Source organism: Gigantopelta aegis, chromosome 1 (genome assembly GCF_016097555.1).
Source record: "Gigantopelta aegis isolate Gae_Host chromosome 1, Gae_host_genome, whole genome shotgun sequence".
Taxonomy (NCBI): Eukaryota; Metazoa; Mollusca; class Gastropoda; order Neomphalida; family Peltospiridae; genus Gigantopelta; species Gigantopelta aegis.
Genome location: NC_054699.1, coordinates 24,473,522 through 24,500,193, shown reverse-complemented (window position 1 = coordinate 24,500,193; position 26,672 = coordinate 24,473,522). Strand labels below are relative to the sequence as shown.

Genomic DNA, 26,672 nt, shown 5'->3' with positions numbered 1-26,672 from the left:
GCCTTTTCGATGACGTAACATACAAATTAAATACATTTTCTTATTTAGAATGTCAGTGTCTGTATTTACAAGGTGTTTGTTGTTGTCCTAATGCTTATAGTAGTCCAAACCGGAGTTTACTTCCCAATAATTTCGTACGTATGGCAAAAATATATATCACGAATTAAGTAAAAACTGAGTGTTACAAACATTGGTATACGAACGCAAACACATTCGATATATAGGCACTGGTATTCTAAACAAGAAAATGTATTTATTATGAAATAATAGTCGCGAACAAGGTTCTATTTACGCCAACATCTTACAATGGCTGCAAACTCTGGACAGTCCCTTTAAATATTATAGGGAATGTAACATTGATATTTTACATATTCAGAGCATAATATTTGAGGCCCACGGGTCAAATATTGTTAAAATAGTAACATTAGAAATTGTAAATAAAACAAATGCGACGCTCATTGCACTTACTGCCGCCGCTATTTCTCAGTCCAACCAGTGTACCACAACTGAACAATGAATGAATGAATGAATGAATGTTTAACGACGCCCCATCACGAAAACTATATCGGCTATTGGGTGTCAAACTATGGTAATGCAAACAAATAAAGTGATGATCAACATCAATATAAAACTTCAAGATTTAAATTAAAAAACAAAGTGTAAAGAACTGTGCAAAAAAATACAAATATCACAGATAAATACTTCAATTGTATCTCGAAGAAAAACAAGGGGATTTGTGCTGTATTGGCTATTCTCAAAGATAATGTTACACCCCTGCACCACGGTGAGGTTACAGCACGCGCAGGGGCACAACTGAACAAATGCCGTGGTATGTGCTTTCCTGTCTGTGGGAAAGTACATATAAATAGAGGATATTTCATGTTTTTTGTCAAATATTATTTATATCTCATCGAGTGAAGTTTGCAATCATATCTCACGAGTCGCATGAAATTTTCTATTTATTATATAACTTTTGGCAATTTACCTTTATTTTTAAAATGACTGCAGCAAAATAGTTCCGGCTTTCTTACAGTGAAGATAACACTTTCTACAGTGACGATAACACATTTTAGAGTGAAATAGTGAATTTTTTACTTTAAAATGTGTTATCGTCACTGAGTGACTGATAACACTTTTATTTCACTGATATTTTAAGATATTTCACTTAATGTTATATCACTAAAAATATTCCTTGCTGCATTAGAACAAATGTAGCGGGTTTCCTCTGATGACTATGAGTCAGAATTACCAAATCTTTGACATCCAATAGCCGATGATTAATTAATTAATGTACTCCAGTGGTGTCGTTAAACAAAACGAACTTTACTGTCGTCAGATTTTTTTTTACATACAAGTTTAGTAGGATTATGGATTTTTGAGGAGCAACCCGATTTGCATGTATTTTCTCTATTATGGTTTTTGTTTTGTTTGACCGGCCTCGGTGGCGTCGTGGTTAGGACATCGGTCTACAGGCTGGTAGCTACTGGGTTCGGATCCCAGTCGAGGCATGGGATTTTTAATCCAGATACCGACTTCAAACCCTGAGTGAGTGCTCCGCAAGGCTCAATGGGTAGGTGTAAACCACTTTCACCGACCAGCGATCCATAAATGGTTCAACAAAGGCCATGGCTTGTGCTATCCTGCCTGTGGGAAGCGCAAATAAAAGATCCCTTGCTGCCTGTCGTAAAAGAGTAGCCTATGTGGCGACAGCGGGTTTCCTCTAAAACAGTGTCAGAATGACAATATATTTGACGTCCAATAGCCGATGATAAGATAAAAAATCAATGTGCTCTAGTGGCGTCGTTAAATAAAACAAACTTTACTTCTTTCTTTTTTTTCTTTTCTTTTGTTTGTTTGTTGGTTTTTGGTGGTTTTTTAATTCACTAAATTCTCTCACGTTTGTGATCTCGCAATGCAGTACAGAAAACTTAAAAGGACGATTTGATGTTTCTTAAACGAGCTTAAGAGAGTTTTGTGAATTAGACGCCAGTTCACAAAAATAATTCGTCAAGTAGAGACTGTATACCACAATTATGCCTTGTAGTGTTACAGGTAATTTCTTAGATAAATAATTTATACTTTATGCTTTATGAAACAGTTTTGAGTGGAAATTGGGAAATAAGTTTACTTATGTTTTTTGTTTTTTTTCGGAGTTTGATGAAACTGATAGAAAATGTTTCATGGGAAGAAATAAGAGAAATACTCGTCTGATATCACATTGATTTGGTATTATGGAATTACTCTTTAAAATATTGGAGGGGCGGGGTGTAGCCCAATGGTGAAGCGCTCGCTTGATGCGCGGTCTGTTTGGGATCGATCCCCGTCGGTGGGCCCATTGGGCTATTTCTCGTTTCAGCCAGTGCACCAAGACTGATATATCAAATGCCGTGATATGTGCTACCCTGTCTGTGGGATGGTGCATATAAAAGATCCCTTGCTACTAATGGAACAATGTAGCGGGTTTCCTATCTAAGACTATAAAATACTATGTCAAAATTATCAAATGTTTGACATCCAATAGCCGAAGATTAAAATATCAATGTGCTCTAGTGGTGACGTTAAACAAAAGAAACGTTTTAACTTTAAAATATTTGATGTGGTAGGTATTACGAACTTAATGTGGGTGACCATGATGGTACTGTGGCACAAATTATTAAAAAGTGGGGAATTATGAAGCAAACAGTTTTATAAAATCAGAGAAAGAACAAAATGTTTTATTACCGGCGCACTCAACACATTTTTATTTACGATTATATGGCGTCAGACATATGGTTAAGGACCACATATATAATGAGAGAGGAAACCCGCTGTGGCCACTTCATGGGCTACTCTTTTCGATTAGCAGCAAGGGGTCGTTTATATGCACCATCCCACAGACAAGGTAGTACATACTATGGCCTTTGATATATCAGTCGTGTTGCACTGACTGGAACGAGAAATAGCCTAATGGGCCCACCGACGGGGATTGATCCCACAGCGAACGCGCATCGAGCAAGCACCTTACCACTGCGCTACGTCCCGCCCTTATATAATCATAGATACTAATGTTTCGCAGCAACATGACTGTCTGGCACATTTCCGGATTTACTTGGAGTCCTGCAAGGGTTAAAGTTTGGTAGATTATTTTTGGGTGTGGATTTGGTATCGCAAGTATTGTTTACCATTGCCACCTAATTACAATACATTACGACTTCATTACTTTTATGTACCGGCCTCGGTGGCGTCGTGGTTAGGCCATCGGTCTACAGGCTGGTAGGTACTGGGTTCGGATCCCAGTCGAGGCATGGGATTTTTAACCTCGAGTGAGTGCTCCGCAAGGCTCAATGGGTAGGTGTAAACCACTTGCACCGACCAGTGATTCATAACTGGTTCAACATAGGCCATGGTTTGTGCTATCCTTCCTGTGGGAAGCGCAAATAAAAGATCCCTTGCTGCTAATCGGAAAAAGTAGCCCATGAAGTGGCGACAGCGGGTTTCCTCTCAAAATCTGTATGTTCCTTAACCATATGTCTGACGCCATATAACCGTAAATAAAAAATGTGTTGAGTGTGTCGTTAAATAAAGCATTTCTTTTTTTCATTACTTTTATATAGTGTTAAATAATGGTGGCTTGATAAGTTTTAAATTTAAAATCCATCACATGAGTATGTAACTTTAAGAATCACAGACCTGTTCCTTGCCCATTAAAGCGACAACAACAGATAAACGTTAATCCAAGTTTGAAAACGTCATATCGCTAGAAAACTGGTATAAAGGATGAAAAATAGTTTTTTTTATTTATAAACTCGATGTATTCAAAGAAATATAGGATTTATTTCACAGAAACACACAACGCACCAGGACGTTTAATATTATTGAAATTTAATTTGTTTTAAATAATTTCATATTTTCAAAACTTAAATGGTTAGTTCGTTACTTTAATACCTTAACTTAATTTTGTGTTGTATGACATTTCATTGATTTAAACTAATGGAAAAAAATATGTGTGATGCAAAATCTTCTGAATAAGCATCTAAGTAAAACGAAAAAATAAAATATAAGATCTTTTTAATTAATATTCATAAATAGGAAAAAATCGCTGAAAGGATAATTTTGTCTCTGTTGGTTTTTTAAAATATATAACTATATGCTAAAAATATAATGCAAAATAACACAGTTACAACAACACAGTAAATGTAGGAAATGTGCTGTATTTGGAATTGCGTTACCCATCGATCCTAGACGGGTACTGGGTGTGAAACATTAATTGGTAATTGTGACATAATTATACTGTTAGAGAAGCCCGCAACATTGTTCCATTATCAGCAAGGAATCGTTTACATGCACTTTCCCACAGACAGGACAGAACATACAGCCTTTGATATACCAGTCGTGGTGCACTGGTTGTAACAGACGAAACGCAATCAGAGGTGATTCGATCCTTCGACACAAACACTTTACCCCTGCGCGTGCTGTAACCTCACCGTAGTGCAGGGGTGTAACATTCTCTTTGAGAATGGCCAATACAGCACAGATCCCCTTGTTTTTTTCGGGGTACAATTGAAATTTTGAGTAAACGTCAGTATCTATCTGTGATATTTGTATTTTTGCACAGTTCTTTACACTGTTTTTATTTGAATCTTGAATTTTTATGTTGATGTTGATCATCACTTTATTTGTTTGCATTACCATAGTTTGACACCCAATAGCCGATGTATTTTTCGTGCTGGGGTGTCGTTAAACATTCATTCATCCATTCATTCATTCAAACACTTTACAGCGAGTACTCTAGACTAACGACTGCGGTAGATCTCGCCCCCTCACAAATATTACAATGGTGCATAAAGTAGCCGCTGGAAAACATGTTTACAAAACGTCCAATACAATAACATTGGACGATGGCAAAACGTACGTCTGCTGTAGCCACTAATTTTGTTATTTATTGTTAACATAATATATACAAACACGCACACTCGGTTTCCAACGTGGTATTTTTACGACGATCATTCACAATAGATTTCACATTAAACATCCATTTGTGGAATATTTATGGTCTTCGATAAATCAAGAAACTAACCTATAGTGTCAAATAGTCCTGCATGACGGAATAAACAGAATTGTTTTAATATGTTTGTTATATATGCACTGAAGCTAATACTGCCAGTACTTTGCCAATGTATCTATACATGGAACTGCGGAATAGTCGTTGTTTTTTTCTCTATTTTTTTTCTAATAATGCTCGTCTAAAGGAGATGTGAAACTATTCATCATAGTAGTGAAGGTCTCTGCTATTTCTATAGACCACAGAAAACCTTGAGGATGATTTATCCGTATTTATTATCAATTGGGCCAAAAGTTAAACTATTGGTCCAAAGCTTAACTGGCAATGGAATACGCATTATCAGGCTTTCGGTTTTTTTTTTTAAACATTCAGGAGCGTGACACCCCCCCCCCCCCCCCACACACACCACACACATTGCTAATAATATGGAGGGAGTGCTTTATTCATTCATTTCATTCATAGTTATTTTCGTGCTTATATCCAATTAAAGTTCAAGCACGCTGTCCTGAGCACACATCTCAGTAGAACTGGGCGGTATTTAAATTTGAGGTTCGGTATCGGGTGATTTACCTCGGTATCGGTACGGTATTCGGTATTGACACAATACCGATATCGAGCACTGTTTTCAGCATACTCGGCTTTAAATGCATGCCTGTGTTATGGCTCACCCGCTAATGTCACCTAAATACAATTAAATTCTATACATTTATACCAACCCATTTTGTGTTCGTCAGACATATTATTTGTGCTTTTCGGGAAATATTTTTCAATACCGAAATTTCGGTATTTTGAAATGTGCTCGGTACGGTAAATCGGTATTGACATAATACCGATACCGAACGGTATACGGTATACCGCCCATCGCTACATCTCAGCTATATGAGCTGTCTGTCCAGGACAGTTGGTTACGTTTTAATTGTTAGTGGTTAGTGAGAAAAAAGAGGCTGTAGTGGCCTTACGCCTACGCTTTGAGTCGTTAAATCCAGTACCTACCAGCCTTATGTTCGATGGCTTAACCACGACACCACCGTGGCCGGTGAAGGAGTGCTTATGGAGGGTGCGGTTTGTTCCAACAAGGGGCGTGATATTTCGCCCCTTCTCGGATTTAATTTAGGGGCGCGTAGATTAAAAAGGCTAAGGGTGACTGCTTTCGCACCTCTCAAAAACAACATGTCTGCAATATGATGGAATGCTCCGAGTTTGCTGCCATTAACCATCCACGGTGGTGTAGTGGTGGTAGGTACTGGGTTCGCCTCCCGGTACCGGCCCCCACCGAAGGCGCCTTTAACAACTTAATATGTAGGTGTAAGGCAACTACATCGACATCTATCTCGTTAACAACTAACAACTAGCCACTAACCCTCTGTTCTGAACAGACGCCCAGATAGCTGAAGTGTGTGCCCAAGACAGCGTGGTTGAACCTTATTTAGAGATAAACATGAACATAACAATAAATGAATAAATGCTGTCATGTTTACTTCTTTCTGAACAAAACTGTAGCGACTACCAGTATATACTAATTTTATGTTAATTGTTTTGTTAAGAATATCTGTGTCTGTATATGCAATGTGTTTCTGGTCATCCTAATGTTTGTGACCGGCCTCGGTGGCGTCGTGGCAGGCCATCGGTCTACAGGCTGGTAGGTACTGGGTTCGGATCCCAGTCGAGGCATGGAATTTTTAATCCAGATACCGACTCCAAACCCTGAATGAATGCTCCGCAAGGCTCAGTGGGTAGGTGTAAACCACTTGCACCGACCAGTGATCCATAACTGGTTAAACAAAGGCCATGGTTTGTGCTATCCTGCCTGTGGGAAGCGCAAATAAAAGATCCCTTGCTGCCTGTCGTAAAAGAGTAGCCTATGTGGCGACAGCGGGTTTCTTAACCATATGTCTGACGCCATATAACCGTAAATAAAATGTGTTGAGTGCGTCGTTAAATAAAACATTTCTTTCTTTCTTTCTTTCTTTCTTTCTTTCTTTCCTAATCTTTGTAGAAGCACCAACTATGAACATTTATAGACAATGATATTCCAAACATGAAAACAAAACGTATTTAGTATGTAGAATAATTTTCATACATTTCATTTTTCATTTCAACTTATTTTTGTGCTTAAATCCAATTAAGGTTCAAGCACGCTGTCATGGGCACACCCCTCAGCTATCTGGGCTGTTTGTCCAGAACAGATGATTAGTTGTTAGTGGTTAGTGAACGAGAACAGGGTGTAGTGGTCTTACACCTACTCACTGAGTCGTTAAAACTCGCTCTGTGTGGGAGCCGGTACCGGTCTGCGAACCCTGTACCTACCAGCCTTATATCCGATGGCTTAAATGAAAGGGCAATTAAGGCATTTGGCCTGGTATGCATAGTCAACGATATATAATGCACATTATTGCTTAATATCAACAAGTATTATCGTATAGTTAATTAATAAAACGGTTAAATGTGACGGCTATTATAGATAACGGGCGCAGACATTTTGTACCATCCCAGTGAATACGCCCTCTGGCGAGCTGGTGGTTACGTAATACCTAACGAGTAACATCAGGAATTAGTCTTCGAACTGAAGAAACAAAACATACCTGATTTTTGCGGATGCATCGCACTGTTCTGTAATAATATCCATCCAAGTAAGCCAGCAACAAGTATATATTATTTTTCAATACAAAATAAACCACCATTGTCAAAGTATTGAAATAACTGTATTATGTTTTGTACATAAATTAACCCACGTACTGAAATAATAATCGGAGTGTTTTCTTGGTTCATTGGTCTTTTCTTTCAGTGGCCTGTACCTGTGGTTCCTGATTGGCAGGTGTATATTTAGACGGTCCCCAGACACTGTGTCTAGACACACTAAAAAGACGTGCCTCTTTTATTAAGATCACAGGAAACCCCTCAAATCGTGATGGGCATTATCAGCCGTCCTGCTTTATTATTGTAAGTAATTCTGTAAAACCCTTGATTAAGTAGACTTTCCCATCTAAAATCACAAAACTTACCAATTACGTAGTCCCAAAGAAAAGAAAATTATCACTTGGGTGTCGTGAGTGATCGTTTTTGCTCGAACGCACTCGACCAATAGGCCCAATAATCACTCCCCCCTGAATTCCGCGGCAAACATTTTAAAATTCCGCAGTAAAATTTGACATATTCTGCGGTAAAATTTGATGAATTCTGCAGCAAATTCTGCAACATATAAAACTAAAAAATAACACTTAAAATTAAAACTAGATGTTCAAAATGTTACAGATTTATTTAAAAATCGCGAAAAAGCAGACGATTTATGTTTTAAGCAGACTGGTGCTTCCAGAAGATTGAATCATTAAAACTTGAAATGAAAACGATATGGAAAAAAACCCTCCTGTTTCTACGCTTACGGATTCATTGTTAAATGTGATTTGTGATTAATAAATACTTAAATATTGTTGCTTAACATCACGATTCCAACAATCGATACTTATATGTTAATATAATTATTTTATACTAAATAGAATGGAATTGCTGAATCCTATTTCGTATTTGTGGAATCTGTCAAAATGTAATTACAATCCGTCTTCGTCGGTTTCCGTAACCTACGCACCGAGCAACGATCGGAACATCTCGCCACAATCCATTGCGCTCTATCTTGCGAGAATTTCCGATTCAATGACAGAAACTAAAGGCTGGTTCCAAACGCAGTTTACGCAGACTAGTAACTGTGAGGCGGTTACTAGTCCAGCCTGTAATAACTTAAAAGAAAAGAAACAAATGATTTATGTTTCTATTTATTACTGCATGGAAAGTAAACACTATTACAATTCCATGTTTAATGTTACAATTCAGAAAGATCGAACATTTTGCAGGGTTTAAGACAAATTCCACGGTCTAAAATTATGAATTCTGCACGTGTTCCCCTGCACGAAAAGTGATTTTCCGCGGACGAACAACTGTTCTGCACGATGGTGCAAATTCTGCAAATTTTTCCGCGTCCGCAGAATCGCGGAATTCAGGAGGGACTGAATAATATGCATTTTTTTCTTTGGATTTTAAAAAGAGAAAAATACTATAACACCCATTTCATGTTTCTAATTAACTCTGAAATTACGCGTTTTTCATTTGTTAAAGTGTCAGTGTGTGTTGGTGGTCCGGGTATGCATCTTTTCAACACATAAGGCTCTTGTTTGAGTTGACTGTCCCTTTAAAGTGTCAGTATGTGTTGGTGGTCCGGGTATGCATCTTTTCAACACATAAGGCTCTTGTTTGAGTTGACTGTCCCTTTAAAGTGTCAGTGTGTGTTGGTGGTCCGGGTATGCATCTTTTCAACACATAAGGCTCTTGTTTGAGTTGACTGTCCCTTTAAAGTGTCAGTATGTGTTGGTGGTCCGGGGTCAACACATAAGGCTCTTGTTTGAGTTGACTGGTATGTCATCTTTTCAACACATAAGGCTCTTGTTTGAGTTGACTGTCCCTTTAAAGTGTCAGTATGTGTTGGTGGTCCGGGTATGCATCTTTTCAACACATAAGGCTCTTGTTGGAGTTGACTGTCCCTTTAAAGTGTCAGTATGTGTTGGTGGTCCGGGTATGCATCTTTTCAACACATAAGGCTCTTGTTTGAGTTGACTGTCCTTTTAACCACGACACCACCTAGGTCGTACAACTATATAGCTCAAACGAACTCGTCAGTCGCTTTAAGAAAGGGAGATAAATCGCATAGGCTTACAACATGTTTTGTTTGTTAATAAAACAGTGATATCCTTTATGATATAGGCCTACCGTACACAATATATTATACAGTTAAATTAAAATGGCCATGAGAAACAGAAAAGAAGAAGAACAACAAAATAAAACAAAGAAACAAGCAAAAACCAAGCAACAACCACAAAACAAAAGAGAAATTAAATTAAATTAAATTAAATTAAATTAAAATATAATAATAATAATAATAATAATAATAAATAAATAAATAATATAATAAAAACATATATACATGCTGGGGCGTAGCCAGAGAGGAAAAAACGCCGAGACAAACCCAGACCTGTCAAAATAAATATCAGTGTCATGAGAAAAATAAAATAAATCTGGGGAAATTCCAGACGAGGCAAGCACATTTTAACTTTATATCCTTACTAATTTCCTATAGACTACACAAAGCATCCGTGTTTACGGCGCTGCACAGTCGGCGAGCACCATAGAACCTGTGAGTACGACTTCACACTCGAGTACAACTACGTCCTGTCTAAAGCCTGCTACGACTGCCCCTTCAACATCACCGACTGCGACAGACCTCACTGTGTGGCGACAGATGGCGTACATCGAGCCATCGTGACCATCAATCGCATGTTGCCTGGACCAGCTATCCACGTAAGTCAGTCTAGAACAGTCAATCACATGTTGCCTGGACCAGCTATCCACGTAAATCAGTCTAGAACAGTCAATCACATATTGCCTGGACCAGCTATCTATGTATGTCAGTCTAGAACGGTCAATCGCATGGACCATCTATCCATGTTAACTATACAACAAGTCAGTCTCCTTTTAACATTAAGTATCATGATAATGATGATGATGATCATCATCATTGCCATCATCAGCATCGACTGTGCCATCATCATTATCATCATCATCATCACCATCATAGTTGTCATCATCATTATCGTCTTGGTTATCATAATCTGCATGATCCTCATCAAATCGTCATCGTCAGGTCAACTATTATCATTGGTCGAGCCATGAAATCTTTAATATAGATCTGATTATTTGCTCAGGTGTGTCACAATGACACGATCGTGGTGAATGTGAAGAACAAAATGGAAGGCGCAGAAGGGACGTCCATCCACTGGCACGGCATCTTCCAGCACGACTCTCAGATCATGGACGGGGTCAGCATGTTGACACAGTGTCCAATACCAGCCTTCTCCTCATTCCAGTACAGGTGAGTCACAACGAGACGGCATGTTGACACAGTGTCCAATACCAGCCTTCTCTTCATTCCAGTACAGGTGAGTCACAACGAGACGGCATGTTGACACATTGTCCAATACCAACCTTCTCTTCATTCCAGTACAGGTGAGTCACAACGAGACGGCATGTTGACACAGTGTCCAATACCAGCCTTCTCCCCATTCCAATACAGGTGAGTCACAACGAGACGGCATGTTGACACAGTGTCCAATAACAGCATTCTCCTCATCCCAGTACAGGTGAGTCACAACGAGACGGTATGTTGATGCAGTGTCCAATACCAGCCTTCTCTTCATTCCAGTACAGGTGAGTCACAACAAACACGAGTTTGGTGAGTCTCGACCAATTAATTAATTAATTAATTAATTAAGAAATTAATTAATTAAAAAGAGAGAAAAAAAAGTAAATATCCCCTCTATATTGGAAATTTCAGAACTAGTCGACTTTGGTTATTCCCAGATATTGTGCCTATAATATTATGGATGTTCGGGACTATTTCTAATATGTCTACAACGTAAATATATAACACAAAACAGTGTCAGTGCTTTGTACTGCTAAGCTAAGTATACTAGTCTTTTGATGATCATTTTAACGTCTCATATTCCATTTTAAAAAATCAAACCTATTTCATATTGTAATGTTTATCATTTTATTTAAACATTTTGTTGGTGGTGTTTTAGATTCAAAGCCGAGAATATTGGAACCCATTTTTGGCATGCTCACTCTGGAGCACAGAGAGGAGACGGTGTGTTTGGAAGTCTTGTGGTGCATGAACCTGATTCAACCAATCCCCACGCGGCTCTCTACCAGCATGACCTGCCAGAGCACGTTGTCGTCGTTCACGATTGGCTCAATGAACTGTCGATAAACAAATTTGCAGGTCATCATCACGCAGGATTTGACGATGAGCCAGAATCCATGCTAATTAATGGTAATAACCATAAAGACGTTAGAATAGAAAACAGGGGCGGGACGTAACCCAGTGGTTAAGCGCTCGCTTGATTCACGGTCGGTCTAGGATCGATCCCCGTCGGTGGCCCAATGGACTATTTCTAGTCCCAGCCAGTGCACCACGACTAGTATATGAAAGGCTGTGGTATGTGCTACCCTGTCTGTGGGATGGTGCATATAAAAGATCCCTTGCTGCTAATCGAAAAGAATAGCCCATGAAGTGGCGACAGCGGGTTTCCACTCTCAATATTTGTGTGGTCCTTAACCATATGTCCAACGCAATATAAATGTAAACAAAATGTGTTGAGTGCGTCGATAAATAAAACATTTCCTTTTCGAATAGGAACAAACCCATCTTAAACATCATGTGATAAAAGAACCCCAAAACGACACCAAAAGCAATAGCAAATAAAAATAAAACAAAAAACCCCATACAAAAACAAACAAACGACACGCTCGAAGACACTCTATGGATATATAAAATAGTTTACTGATGAACTTGAAAAAAATACACGAAACATCTTATGTGAACTTTACCTTTGTAATTTATAGGTCGAGGGTCACATCACAAGTTCGTGGACCCGAAAACGAACACAACCGTTTACACCCCAAGAGCAGTGTTCAAAGTCACTGAGGGCCAGAACTATCGATTCCGGGTGATAAATCCGGGGATCATGGAATGTCCCATCCAAATTTCTATAGACAATCACCAGCTGAATATGATAGCATCAGACGGAGTTCCATTCGTGCCGAAGGTTGTCGACTCGTTCATAATATTCGCCGGAGAAAGATTCGACTTTGTGCTCGAGGCTAACCAGACAGTCGGGAACTATTGGTTACGGGCTCGCGGTCTGAATGACTGCACGGGGAAGAAGACGAACCAGGCGGCCATTTTGAGATACGAAGGAGCAGACGAGACTGATCCACCAGGAACAGTGGATTATGAAAGTGCAGACAGAGTTGGAATAGTAAGCCATTCAGTCGGTGACTGTTTCCATATGTAATAGCCATGTTCAGAAGTCAGGGATCCTATTACATACCAATACTCCAGAGCTCAGCGTTTATGGGGAGTTATCTCTCAGGTTTATTATAACTGATGTCATTCTAATGTCTGAACCAAAATGTTAACCAAACTCGTTAGATTTTACCTACATTTTGTCCAGACAGAAATCTTGAAAAACCCCATTACAATGACAGAGATTCCACATACTAAATGATAACCATGTCACCTATATCGACTTTGCTGAGATCGCATAGGGCAAAAAGCATGTAATTTTGTGCCGGCTGCCATTTTAACTTTTTATGGAATATTCTCCTGAGGGGTGAAAGGATATGACTTAATCTGACAACGTCATAACATGTTATGATATAAAAGCAAACGTGATGACGTTATATTAATTTTATTATTATTATTTTATTTTTATTTAATGATACCACTAGAGATCATTGATTTTATATTAATTATGTCACATACTTTGGAGGCTTTCACCCCTCTTGAAGAGTATTCCATAAAAAAAAAAAAATGGCAGACGGCAGAAAACTGCATGTATTTTGCCCTATGCTATCTCAGCGAAGTCGATACTGGGGACATCGTTACAGTGTCATATGTGGAATCTGAGTCCCTGTAATGTTTGTTTCACAACTTGTGCCTGGACAAAATTTGGGTGGAATATAACGGTAATTAAAGGAAGGACAGTAATTTATTGTAGTTGTTAACAATTTGGTTCGGACTTTAGTTCAGAGAAGTCCACATGTGAATTCAAACAAAAATACAAGTACAAAAAGATTGCTCAAGATGATATCTGCAATGGCTCCACATAATCAAATCTGAACGAAAAAAAAACAACGTAATACATTATCAGGTCGTATCTCTGAATAATGCAGAAGCAAAATAATGGCTGCTTCCATAAATCTCTATCTAGTACCTGGGCCCGTGCTTAATCTTTAATGACGTCACTCGCATACAATTTGTATGGCGTTGTCATGACATTATTGTCTATATTAGTCTTGAGTTTAGACTCTAAAAGTTTTTTAAGCTCCAGACCTGGTCTCTAGGACAGCCATTTCCAAAGAGATCCATTTATTGGACAATGCATCCGTTTGACTGCCACTGCTTCCCCATAATCTAAGTGTTAGGGGACGAATTAATCACACACACACACACACACACACACACACACACACACACACACACACACATCCTTAATTTTCCTCAAAGGAAGGTCTGATTAAACACGCTCTGGGTAGTAGTCTGTACCGGGTTGCGAACCCAGTACCTATCAGGTTTACGTTCGATGGCTTAACTACTACACCACCGAGGCTGGTTATTCACTTTATGAACAGGCGCACATTTGCTATTCCTTCTTTTTCTTTTTCTCCTTCTTCTTATTTTTATTCCTCTTCTGCAATCAGTTTATTGATGCTCCTTGAATCTTAGATCGCTAATTGTACTGTCTACATGAACTATCAGCCATATGTTTTTCTCTGAATGCTATTTGCAGTGACCAGATAAGCTGTGCTAATTCAGAAGTTATTTTGTGTGTGAATGTCACAAATCCTACAACATTCGTTGATTATAAAACAATGTACTGGTGAGTCATTAAATAAACTTTCCTTTCCTCCCCCCCCAGCTGTTGAATCCACTAAACCAGAAGTCCACTCCGAAACTGATTCAAATGGCTGACCTTAACTCCACGATCGCCGATGACCCGCGAATGAAAGAGAAACCCGACAAGAAGTTCTACATAGCCATGGACTTCTACGAGATAGACAACTACCACTTCCACGAGCCGGACCTGTACCCCATGTCCAGCGTGGGGGATGACAAGAAGACGCACAGTCCCCAGATGAACCACATCAGCAACGTAATGCCGCCGGCGCCACCGCTCACGCAGTACTCGGATTTGTCAGAGGTTAGCTTTCTTCTTGTCCTACTATGCATTCATTTTAACTTATTTTTGTGCTTATATCCAATTACGGTTCAAGCAAGCTGTCCTGGGCACACACTTCAGCTATCTGGGCTGTCTGTCCAGGACAGTGGGTTAGTTGTTAGTTGGTTAGTGGTTAGTAAGAGAGAAGAGGGTGTAGTGGCCTTACACTTACCCACTGAAGCCCTAAGAACTCCCGCAAGGCTCAATGGGTAGGTGTAAACCACTTGCACCGACCAGTGATCCATAACTGGTTCAACAAAGGCCATGGTTTGTGCTATCCTGCCTGTGGGAAGCGCAAATAAAAGATCCCTTGCTGCTAATCGGAAAGAGTAGCCCATGTAGTGGCGACAGCGGGTTTCCTCTCAAAATCTGTGTGGTCCTTAACCATATGTCTGACACCATATAACCGTACATAAAATGTGTTGAGTGCGTCATTAAATAAAACATTTCTTTCTTTCTTTCCCTAAGAGCTCGCTATGGGTTGGAGCCGGTACCGGGCTGCGAACCCTGTACCTACCAGCCTGTAGTCCGATGGCTTAACCATGACACCACCGAGGCCGATTATACGTAGTAGGACTCAATGGAGACGTGAAAGACCACTACATCTTCTTTTCGTCCACTAACCACTAACAGCCCAGGTAGCTAAGATATATGCCCAGGAAAGCGTGCTTGAACCTTAATTGGATATAAGCACGAAAATAAGTTGAAATGAAATGTCCTACTATATTTACCAGGATAGATATAGCCTCAAACATAAACACCATTTGGTATAGTGGGGTTATATCCCCATGAATGTATTGACCTACCGTAATTTCCTGCGTATTGCCCGCGGGCTATGTGATTTAAAACATCAAAAAATGCCTCCTGCGGACTATCTGGCGGTGCGGACTATGTGATCATTATTCGTTTTATTTTGTTAATAAACATGCGGGCTGATAAAACAAAATCATAAAAGTAAATAATAGTACCGGTATGCAAAAATTTATTTTAAACACAATTAACGGTGTTAAACATAAAACACAGTGACAGTTCAGTCCCATCCGTCACTTTTGACACTTTCAAGTTTATGAGCTGACATGCTATCCATAACTAGAAGGCACTTTGCCGGCCTAAAAAATGACCCTGCCCGCTTTTTCCAAACACCTTGTGTCCAAACAGACATTTCTTCTTCATTCATCCAACCCTTTTTGTTGCAACATACAACAACACCAGGGGGAAAAGTTACTTTCGGAACTGTAATCCGCTTAAATATCACCATTGGGCGTAGTTTTTCACCATTAGCCATACAAGCGAGTACAACTGTGAATTATTATTTTTTTATTGCCAGTCGTTACAATAGTCACGGTTTTGGAAGCAAAACAGTCAAATGTTCTGTTGGGGGGGGGGGGGGGGGGGGGGGGATTTGTCAAAACACGTGGGCACTTCATCTATATTACCAATTAAATATGCTTTCAAATTGTTCATTTTTTTCGATCGTGCAACAAAATCATGGAATTCGCTAACTTTTTTCTCCCGTTCGGCAGGGAGAGATTGGCCTACAGTCGTTCCTTTTCATGAATCGGTAGCACCAGGTTGGCCCACCTTTAAAAGTACTCAGTTTCATTTCTTTAGCCATGGTTTGCGCTTTTAACCTAATCAACACTGTCGACAGAACAGAACAGAACTTTGTTTACTCTCAGGCCGTAAACCACGGCATATGAGATACATAATACAATTATACATCTATTTTGACAAGATGGCAAACGTATAAGTATTTCACATAAATAAATAAACAAATATATATGTTTATATATATATACATACATACATACATACATACATACATACATACATACATGCATACATACATACATACATACATGCATACATAAAATACATATCCATATAGGTATTTTAGCCGGGGGACTTAAAGGTATTCATAATAAATTTACAGAAAATTGACAATTTACGAAGGACACTGACCTTCCGTTTTCACGTTGAGCTTTAATCCAATTAACTAAATCAACTTTAAGTGTCGAAAAATGTACAATGCCATGCCGTCTGGCTCTTTTTGTTCTAGGTTCTACTGATAATTGTTCTTTCATTTTTCTCCACTGACGAACAGACTTTTCATCAACATCGAACACACGGCCTGCTTCTCTATTACCATGTTCGTCCGGTAATTACGGTTTGGTGAATGACTTAGATTCGTGTATAAGTTAATATTCAAACTTGTCATAGGTTTATCTTTCGTCCTAAAATATTTAGAAGGGGGAAACATGTAGCAATAAAGAAAAAAGAAAACAAAAACCCGCACAAAAACACCCCACACAAACTGACAAAAACAAAAACAAACAAATACAACATACCAAAACACGACGATATTTTGTTTGAAACTGCTGTAAGTTAATTTATACAGGTGTGTATCAACTATTTCGCTACATATACGTGATCCGTTTTTGGATAGCCGCCACATAGTTTATTTGTTTGTTTATTTTGTTAAACGACACCACTAGAGCACATTGATTAATTTATCATCGTCTACTGGATATGAAACATTTGGTAATTATGACACATAGTCATCAGAGGAAACCCGCTACATTTTTCTCTTAGCGGCAAGGCATCTTTCATATGCACTTTTCCACAGACAGGATAGCACATACCACGGCCTTTGACCAGTTGTGGTGCACTGGTTGGGACGAGAAAAGGGACAACATTCCGTACAGATGACGGTACATGAACTAAGTAATCTATGTGGTTATATTTTGACTCGGTAACTGGCGATATCGCAGGCTGCGCACAAGGTGAACGGTTCTAACCCTCAAATGAATTTAGCGGGACGTTGCTCAGTGGTACAGCGCTCTCCTGATGCGCGATCGATCTAGGATCGATTCCTGTGGGTGGGCCCATTGGGCTATTTCCAGATCCAGCCAGTGCACCACAACTGGTGTAACAAAGGCCATGGTATATATTATCCTGTCTGTTGGATGGTGCGTATAAAAAATCACTTGCCACTCAGGTTTCCTCTCTATGACTGTGTCAAAATTACCAAATGTTTAACATCCAATAGCCAATGATTCATAAATAAATATGCTCTAGTGGTGTCGTTAAACAAACCAAACTTCTCTTTTTTAAAACCCCAATTGGTATAAACACGTAAATGCTGTTTGAATATTTCATCTGAGGTTATCTCCCTTTTTCCAGTTTGCACGCAGATTCTAGTTTCAGCCCGTGGACATTAACACTAAATTTATTTAAACTAAAAACCTGCAACGCATCAGAGTAAGGTCATAACAGAGAGCAGCTAAAGTATGTTATGTTTAAATACCGGCCTCGGTAGCGTCATGGTTAAGTCATCGGACTACAGGCTGGTAGGTACAGGGTCCGCAGCCCGGTACCGGCTCCAACCAGGAGCGAGTTCTTAAGGGTTCAATGGGTAGGTGTAAAGCCACTACACCCTCTTCTCTCTCGCTAACCACTAACGACTAACCTACTGTCCTGGACAGACAGCCCAAATAGCTGAGGTGTATGCCCAGTACAGCCTACTTGAACCTTAATTGGATATAAGCACGAAAATAAATTGAAATAAATAATAATATGTTTAAATGGGGACACACCGTCTATAGGTAACTCGAGCTTATCTCTATAACCATTAGGGGCGGGGCGTAGCTCAGGGTACAGCGCTCGTCTGATGCGCAATCGATCTAGAATCGATTCCCGTCGGTGGGCACATTTGGGCTATTTCTCGTTCCACAACTACTTTAACAAAGGCCATGGTATGTACTATCCTGTCTTGAGGACGGTGCATATAAAAGATCCTTGCTGACAATCGAAAAGTTCCTGCCCTGGACGGAGGAGCCGGCCGACACCTGTACCCAGGATAGGCGTGCGCTACCACATCTTGCTCTGAATGTGCACGTTAATTATCTTGAATAGAATCGAAAAGAATAGCCCATGACAGCGGGTTTCCTCTCTCATATCTGTGTGGTACTTAACTGTATGTCCTACGTCATATAACCGGGAAAGGGGGGGGGGGGGGGGATGTAGCTCAGTGGTAAAACGCTCGCTTGATGCGCGGTCAATCTAGGATCGATCCCCATCGGTGGGCCCATTGTTCTATTTCTCGTTCCAGCCAGTGCACCACGACAGGCAGTGGTATGTGCTATCCTGTCTGTGGGATTGTACATATAAAAAATCCCTTGCTGCTAATCGAAAAGAGTAGCCCATGTGTGGTCCTTAACCATATGTCCGACTCCATATAACCGTAAATAAAATGTGTTGAGAGCGTCGTTAAATAAAACATTTCCTTCCTTCCTATAACCATTACTTCTCAGACGAACGTGCGTTTTTAGAATTATGAAAAATGCATTTCGGGGTATTACAAAATCCTGGATGACCCGAACCACTTTAATAGTGAAACATACGTTGTGATGTTTAAAACCTAGGGTTTGTCACTTTAACCAGTTTTGCGAAACCAAACTTCGGTTGCTTATAGGTAGTACTAAACCAAATAACTTCCGGCTTGGTCAAAGTTCGAGGTGCACCTAACTTTTGATAGAGAAGTGAACACCACAAGTCCTGTGATTGGTTATAAATATGAGTGTGTTGGTTGTAAAAAATAATAATTTCATCTGGGTAAAAAAAATTTGCAATTTTATTTCATCTAGTACCAATGTGTCAAGTAGCCTTGTGCTTGAAACATGTATGGGGTACCTGTAAAAAAAAGTACTCGAATTTTGTGCGAAACTAGGGTAGTCATAGACGCTACCCGTTATCTCAGAAACGAGCAGCTTGACCCCCATTTTTTTCTGATTCACTTTAAGTGTAAGGGGTGGTAGTATTTATATCCGTGGCGTTTATGTCGGTTGATACGTTGCAGGTAGGAGTTTTAGCCACATATGTTACTATTGTCGTCTATGGGATTTGATTTGGTAGTATACACCCTATAGGACCTTGAAAGACCCCATGAATGATTCCAGATTTTACTTCAATCATTGTAGGACCTGTTTTGCAACACTTACACAGTACAGGTCAACTGCTCGGCGGAGTTTTGCGAGTGTGTACACAGGCTGTACGTCGACATCGGCGACACCGTGGAAATCATCCTCATCGACGAAGGCGTGCCCTTCAATGCTAACCACCCCATCCACCTGCATGGTCACCACTTCAGGGTGGTCGCTATGGACAGGGTATGTAATCTACTAATATCTCTTTAGATGACTTTTGACATCGGCAACACCCTCGAAATTGACCTCCTCGACGAATGATCCACGAGGCTGCCCCATCCATCTTCATGGTCACAACTATGGGCAGGGTATGAAACAAATCTTAGTTAATTAAAGGGACATTCCTGAGTTTGCTGCAATTTTTAAGATGTTATCAACTAACAAAAACGTTTTAACGATTGTAATTACATATCAAATATATTTTTCGCCATAAAATATTAGTGGCTGTATATTAAACGTATTTCTGGTCGTTCTAATATTTGTACTAGGTACAAAATTATTTGAAGACAAAATCCAGTTTAGGCTTCTCACAGATATTAAGCCGACCAGAAACACATTGAATATACAGACACTGATATTCTAAGCAAGAAAATATATTTAATATGTAAGTTTAATCGTAGAACTATTTTATTAATCGGAAACACCTTACAATGCAGCAAACTCAGGAATGTCCCTTTAATACACACCATGTTGTGCGGCACATAAGACCATTGCCAAAGATCGTCACTGTTTTATGTCATTCTCTGTCTTTTCCAGTAGGCTACAGACAGGGCTTCTATATTATAGTGGCCCCACTCCCATGGCTAGTGACATTAAATGTTGGACTATTGCCATGCCCGATGGCTAGTGAATTTTTTTTGTCAAATGTTATAGTTGTCTATTTTGTAAATATAAATGTCCTGCCCCCCACCCCCACCCCCAATGTTAGAGTTTTTATGCTATATCTCTCTCTTTAGGTGACATATCCGATTTTTACTATTATTTTATAAAATTGTATTAACTTAAAGTAGGGTTAGTGAATTTTTAATCATGGCTAGTGAATTTTAAAAATCACTGATCCCATGGCTAGTGGATTTTATACAAATTCTAGAAGCCCTGCTACAGAGCTCCGGTTCTACGAAGCGATGCTAACGCTAATATCACATTAAGTGCCCAGTTACGTTATGTATCCTCTCTCATTATCTGTTGTCTGATTGGCTGAAACTTGGAGTTCAGTACCCACAAGTCTTCTCTGTGGTTTTGCATATTTGGTAGGTGCTGATTGAGGATCCGAGAGGTGCAAAAGTAGTATCCTTTGGGTCCTCAGTCAGTGACCTTCAAAAGTAGTATCCTTTGGGTCCTCAGTCAGTGACCTTCAAAAGTAGTATCCGTTGGGTCCTCAGCCAGTGACCTTCAAAAGTAGTATCCTTTGGGTCCTCAGTCAGTGACCTTCAAAAGTAGTATCCTTTGGGTCCTCAGTCAGTGACCTTCAAAAGATACAAAAAACACAGAGAACAATTACTAGTGGGTACCAAACTGCAAGAGTTAGTGTCCTGGGCCCGTTCCATGAAGCGATCTTAGCCCTAAGATTAACTTAAGTGCATAGGGTAGCTATACGCTTAAGGTAATCTTAAGGCTAAGATCGCTTCGTGGAACGGTTCCCTGGCAAACAGAATGTGTGGTCATTGATCTGATGCCCGACGCTATATAACCGTAATTAAATTGTGTTGTGCCGTGTGCACTTAGCGTGATTTTAGCGCTATGATCGTTTCGTAAAACGGAGCCCTGTTCACATCGTGTTCCCGGTAAACAATCCTGCCAACTTCGTAAAACGGAGCCAAGGCATGGTGCTTGTAAAACTTTTAGAGTCTAGACTCGAGACTAATAGAGTCTGAGACACTAAATGCCATGACAACGCCATACAAACTGTTCATGCGTGTGACGTCATTTGAGATTCAGTCTGGACTCTACAGGTTTTATAAGCACAGACCCTGGCCACATTGGGTTCCCGGTATTGTAGTCTTCAATTTTAGAACTGTGGATGTCCCTTTGTTAATGCCACACACTGTTATTTTGTATTCATGATATTTAGACTTGGCAGGATTTGAATACCCCCTCTGTTACCATGTTAGAAAACATATACTGTACAATTTGTCAACTGTGGGACCTGCCACTTTACAATTTACCAGTGGGACGTGTGTTTTATTTTATAATGTCCCAGTGACAAGATACGTGTGCGTTGTATTTTAAAATGTTCTGGTGACCAAAGGCGAGTGTGTTTTATTTTCCAGTTGGGTGAGTCCACATCCCTGGAGGAAGTTAAAGCTCTGGACGCGGCTGGCGGGATTTCGAGGAAGCTGAGCGGAGCAGTAGCAAAGGACACAGTCACCGTCCCAGATGGAGGATACACCGTCATCAGATTCGTCGCCGATAATCCAGGTAACGAAGTGTTAACGGGTTCACGGGGTATATTAGCAAGTCAAACAGCATACACGTCAATGTGGCTAAAGCTACTACATACACCACATTATATAAAACACCTGACCTTTAAATCTAATTAATGAACATTGGGGCTTTAGTTGCCAATTTATGTTACAAAAAGGTTTTTTGAATAGCGCAGTACCGTACTTTAATGTTCGTCCTAATTTCAGTAACACCAGTGCCGTACCCTCCGGGGCGTGGGGGTGGGGCAGTTGCCCCCTGAGAATCTCACTTTTTTTTTACTCCAGAAAATAGCATACATATCTCATAGGATTTAATTGGTATAGTGTTTCCTTTGTTTATAAAAAGTAGTGCCCCCCCCCCTCCCCTAGGATTTTTATCAAGGTACGGCCCTGAACACCCAGTGGCGGATCCAGAAAATCCATTTAGTGGGGCCCAATGACATATGGCGGAATGCCAAGGGAACTTTGGGGGAGGTTCGTAAACAAATGAAAATTAAAACCGCACACCCTAGTTCCATCCAGCGAAAATAAATTATAATTTGGTTAATCTACAAACATGTAACACACTTAGATCACGTTTTTATCAAATGGAGTGAAAAAGCAGGTTTTATATCGATAAATACCATGGGAATCCCCATGTCCCAATTGCTTGAAATAATTTTGAAAGTTTGTATTCTGATGTCACCGGTAGATGTCGCTCGAAGCACAACAATGCCTACGTCACGACAAATTTCACAGACATGGGGTGCGTTCGTTTCACCTCTCCTGGACATGTTCCAACTGTTCTGTCCTGGTTGTATCCCCTCTCCAGATATCGTAAGACGTAGCAAAATTATTGGTTTTAAGGGTTTGTAACGTTTTGTATTGAGACACTTACTTGTCTGAACTTTATTGTTACTGAAAATGTTCACGAACTGTGAAGAAAAATCTCACAAATGAACAACAAATGGGATGTTGATTGCGCGAACCGTGCACGAGAAAACAAACCGAACCAAAATGATAACGGTCACGTGATATACCAACGTCTGTGACATTGAAATGGAAATATCCCCTCTAAAAATAGATTGGACATCGCTTGCTTAACGGTTTTTTCTCGACAGCACGTCTTGTGAAAAAATGCAAAAAATGCATTTCGTGGTTTTACAAACATCAGGATTGCCAAAAAGCGCTTCAGGTGAATGGAAATGTGTATTCTAAATAATAAAATGTAAGTAAAGTGCAATTTTATTTGTGAAAAATGGGGTTTAATAGCGAAAAACAACGCCGTAATGGTTAACAAATAGCCGTAACTAGGGTGTGTCCCTTTAATATATAATAATAAAATTATAACTGTTGTAAAATTTAGGCGCTGCCCCCTCCCCCCAATTCGACTCTGACACCCTTCTGTTTTAAATACAGTAGCTTATATTACGATGCTGTTTGTAATTACGTGAAAACGAAATATGTGTAATTTTGGATAATAATTACAATTTTAGCATAAAATAGTGAGTGTTTTACATTTGTAATTCACACAAGGAAAAAGATTCAAACCAATGTTTTTCTTTTCACTTATGCATATAAAACGTGAATTCAACAACATGGAGGAGAAACAGAGTTGTAAGACAAATATAATGATTTAAAAAGAAAAACGACTACCGGCTGATACAATCGTAAAAAGTTTCTTAAAGTCAAGTCTGGGTTTTTAACGACACCACTAGAGCACATTGATTTATTAATTATCGGCTCTTGGATGTCAAACATTTGGTAATTTTGACATATAATCTTAGACAGGAAACCCGCTACATTTTTCCATTAGTAGCAAGATATCTTATATATGCACAATTCCACAGACAGGATAGCACATACCACGGCCTCTGATATACTAGTCGTGGTGCATTGGCTGGAACGACAAATACCCTAATGTGCCCATAGACTGGATTCGATCCTAGACCGACCGCGCATCAGACAAGCTTTATACCACTAGGCTACATCAAGCCATGTTTCTTAATCACCTTGCATCACCATTTTTTCCCCTTTAGTTATCTTCTTGTTCTAGGCGGGACGTAACACAGTTGTAAAGCGCTCGCTTGATGCGCGGTCGGGCTAGGATCCATTCCCGTCGGTGGGCTCAATGGGTTATTTCTCGTTCTAGCCAGTGCACCATGACTGGTATACCAAAGGCCTTGGGTTTCCTCTCTAAGACTATATGTCCGAATTACCAAATGTATAACATCGAATAGCCGATGGCTAATAAATCAATGTGCTCTAGTGGTGTCGTAAGACAAAACAAAATAAACTTCTTGTTCTTGAAAATGTACACAAATTACTCTTTTTTAAAATATAAATTTGTCTTTCGCAGGTTTTTGGTTTCTGCATTGCCACATCATGTTCCACCTTTCAACGGGGATGGGGTCCATTATACAGGTTGGGCAACTTCACGAGATGCCCAAACCGCCCAAGAATTGGCCAAGATGTGGCGACTGGAAATATATCGGAGAAGACACAGAGAATGGAAAAGAAGGAACAGAGAGTGGAGGAAAAACTGGAGAAAACACCGAAAACGAATGCCTGCTTACAAATGACATAAACATTGCGACAACATCCAAGGCGTTAACAACAATAGTATTCCTAGTTATGTTTTGGATTGCCTGAATGCTGTTAAACAGTAAGGGGGAATTTAGAAACAGAAGTAGATATATACTGAAAGAAAAAAGAAACGTCGGGGCAACTTTAAAGCCAGCAGATCAAATTGTATGACACGATATGTACAACTGTACTACATATCTATGAAGGACGGACACTAATGATAATACTGTCATTTTTTTTTTTGAAATGTAAAAGAAAATGGCAACATAATCCGATTGCAAATGAGGGTACCCCCCTATAATTGAAATCAAACACTCATGAAAACAATTCATCAGTATCCATCACATGTCATTTAATTCTCGTTAGTCTGTGTATGGGTCCACTGGTCTCACTGTTCTCACTAGTACCGTGTGTGACCACCTCGTGCATATGTAGCTGCCCTGACCCTCCTGGTCATAGAATTCATCAAGACATTCACACTCCTCATTGGAATGTTATTCCATTCGTCTACCTAGGCATCTCTGAGCTGGGCAAGGGTGATGGGTGGGTTTGGACGATTCCTCACTCTCCTGTCCAACTGATCCCACAAGTGCTCGATGGGGAACAGATCGGGGCTGTAAGCGGGCCAGGGTCGAGGGGGACGATGTTGTTCGCTGCAAGGAAGTCCCTACACACTTTTGCAACATGCGGCCTTACGTTGTCTTGTTGCAATGTCAGGTTGTTTTGCTAGACAAAGGGCACGGCGTGAGGCTGCAGGATCTCATCCCTGTATCGGACGGCTGTCAGGTTCCCAGCGATGACCACCAAAGGCGTTTTCAACCCATGGGAAATTCCACCCCAGACCATGACTGAGCCACCCCCAAATCTGTCCCTAGCGTCGGCAAATCTCTCCCCACGACGTCAATACACCCGACGTCGCCCGTCAGACCGTAAAAGTGTGAACCTTGATTCATCCGTGAACAGTACACGGCTCTATTGCATCATGCGGAACCTTCCCGGTGCATGTGCACGCAGCCAATTCATCCGATGTTGTCGACTTAATGGCGTCAGAGGGAGACCAACGTAGGGACGACGCACAACAAGATTGGCCTCTCTCAGCCGATTCCTGACAGTTTTGGGGTGGATGGGACGATTGTGGGTGCGAGCAGTTTCGGTGGCAGTAAGGTAACGATCGCGCAAATGCGCAAGCCTGATTGCTCGGACCTCTCGGCGTGACGTTACACCTGAGATGGTCGGCAACCCTTCCTGTAACCCGTAAATGTATCACAAGACGTTGTTTGGTTCGAACATTCACACCCAATTGCACGGCAACTTGTCTTTGCGTATGACCTTGCATGAGTTGTGAAATTGCTTCGGTCAAGCGTGGCATAATGTCAATTAAAGTTTTACCAAATAACGCATCGGATTGTGTTATGTAACAGGTAACACTACAATGCGGTATGATTGTACCCCCGACTTCGTCCGAATCATGCTTTTGCACGTGCTTTCGGTGTTTTTCATTGTCTTGCCATATGCCGCTCCCTGTCACACTTCATTAAGTGTGGATTCAGGGTATACTGCACAATAACCCAATGAGTTATTTGTACAACTTCCATACAAATCCGCCCACTTATTTAGGAATTTTTCCACAATTTATGACCCGACGTTTCTTTTTCATTTCAGTATATAATCCCTTGTACACGTTGCTAAACACTATCGAAGAAGTTAAAGGGACATTCCTGAGTTTGCTGCATTGTAAGATGTTTTCCACTAAAAAAAAAATTCTACAATTAAACGTACATATTAAATATATTTTCTTGTTTAGAATATCAGTGTCTGTATATTCAATGTATTT

At 40.0% G+C, this 26,672-nt stretch overlaps 1 protein-coding gene across 1 annotated transcript; it reads left to right on the top strand.

Moving 5' to 3' along the window:
* The first annotated feature begins 8,536 nt into the window (after positions 1–8,536).
* Positions 8,537–25,690, top strand: LOC121371727 (laccase-5-like). Its single transcript, XM_041497869.1, has 10 exons — positions 8,537–8,735; positions 10,164–10,384; positions 10,789–10,955; positions 11,665–11,915; positions 12,488–12,903; positions 14,566–14,847; positions 19,845–20,033; positions 22,121–22,268; positions 24,612–24,874; positions 25,556–25,690. Exons 1-10 carry the CDS (start codon positions 8,537–8,539, stop codon positions 25,688–25,690), a joined length of 2,271 nt encoding a protein of 756 aa, XP_041353803.1.
* Positions 25,691–26,672: the final 982 nt, after the last annotated feature.

Bases quoted from the DNA above. Each gene is read 5' to 3' on its own strand.
- LOC121371727 (XM_041497869.1), top strand. From the start codon at position 8,537: ATGGAATTGCTGAATCCTATTTCGTATTTGTGGAATCTGTCAAAATGT. The intron at 12,904-14,565 runs GTAAGCCATTCA...CTCCCCCCCCAG, and splicing joins GTGCAGACAGAGTTGGAATA to CTGTTGAATCCACTAAACCA. The intron at 24,875-25,555 runs GTATTCCTAGTT...TTGCAATGTCAG, and splicing joins CCAAGGCGTTAACAACAATA to GTTGTTTTGCTAGACAAAGG.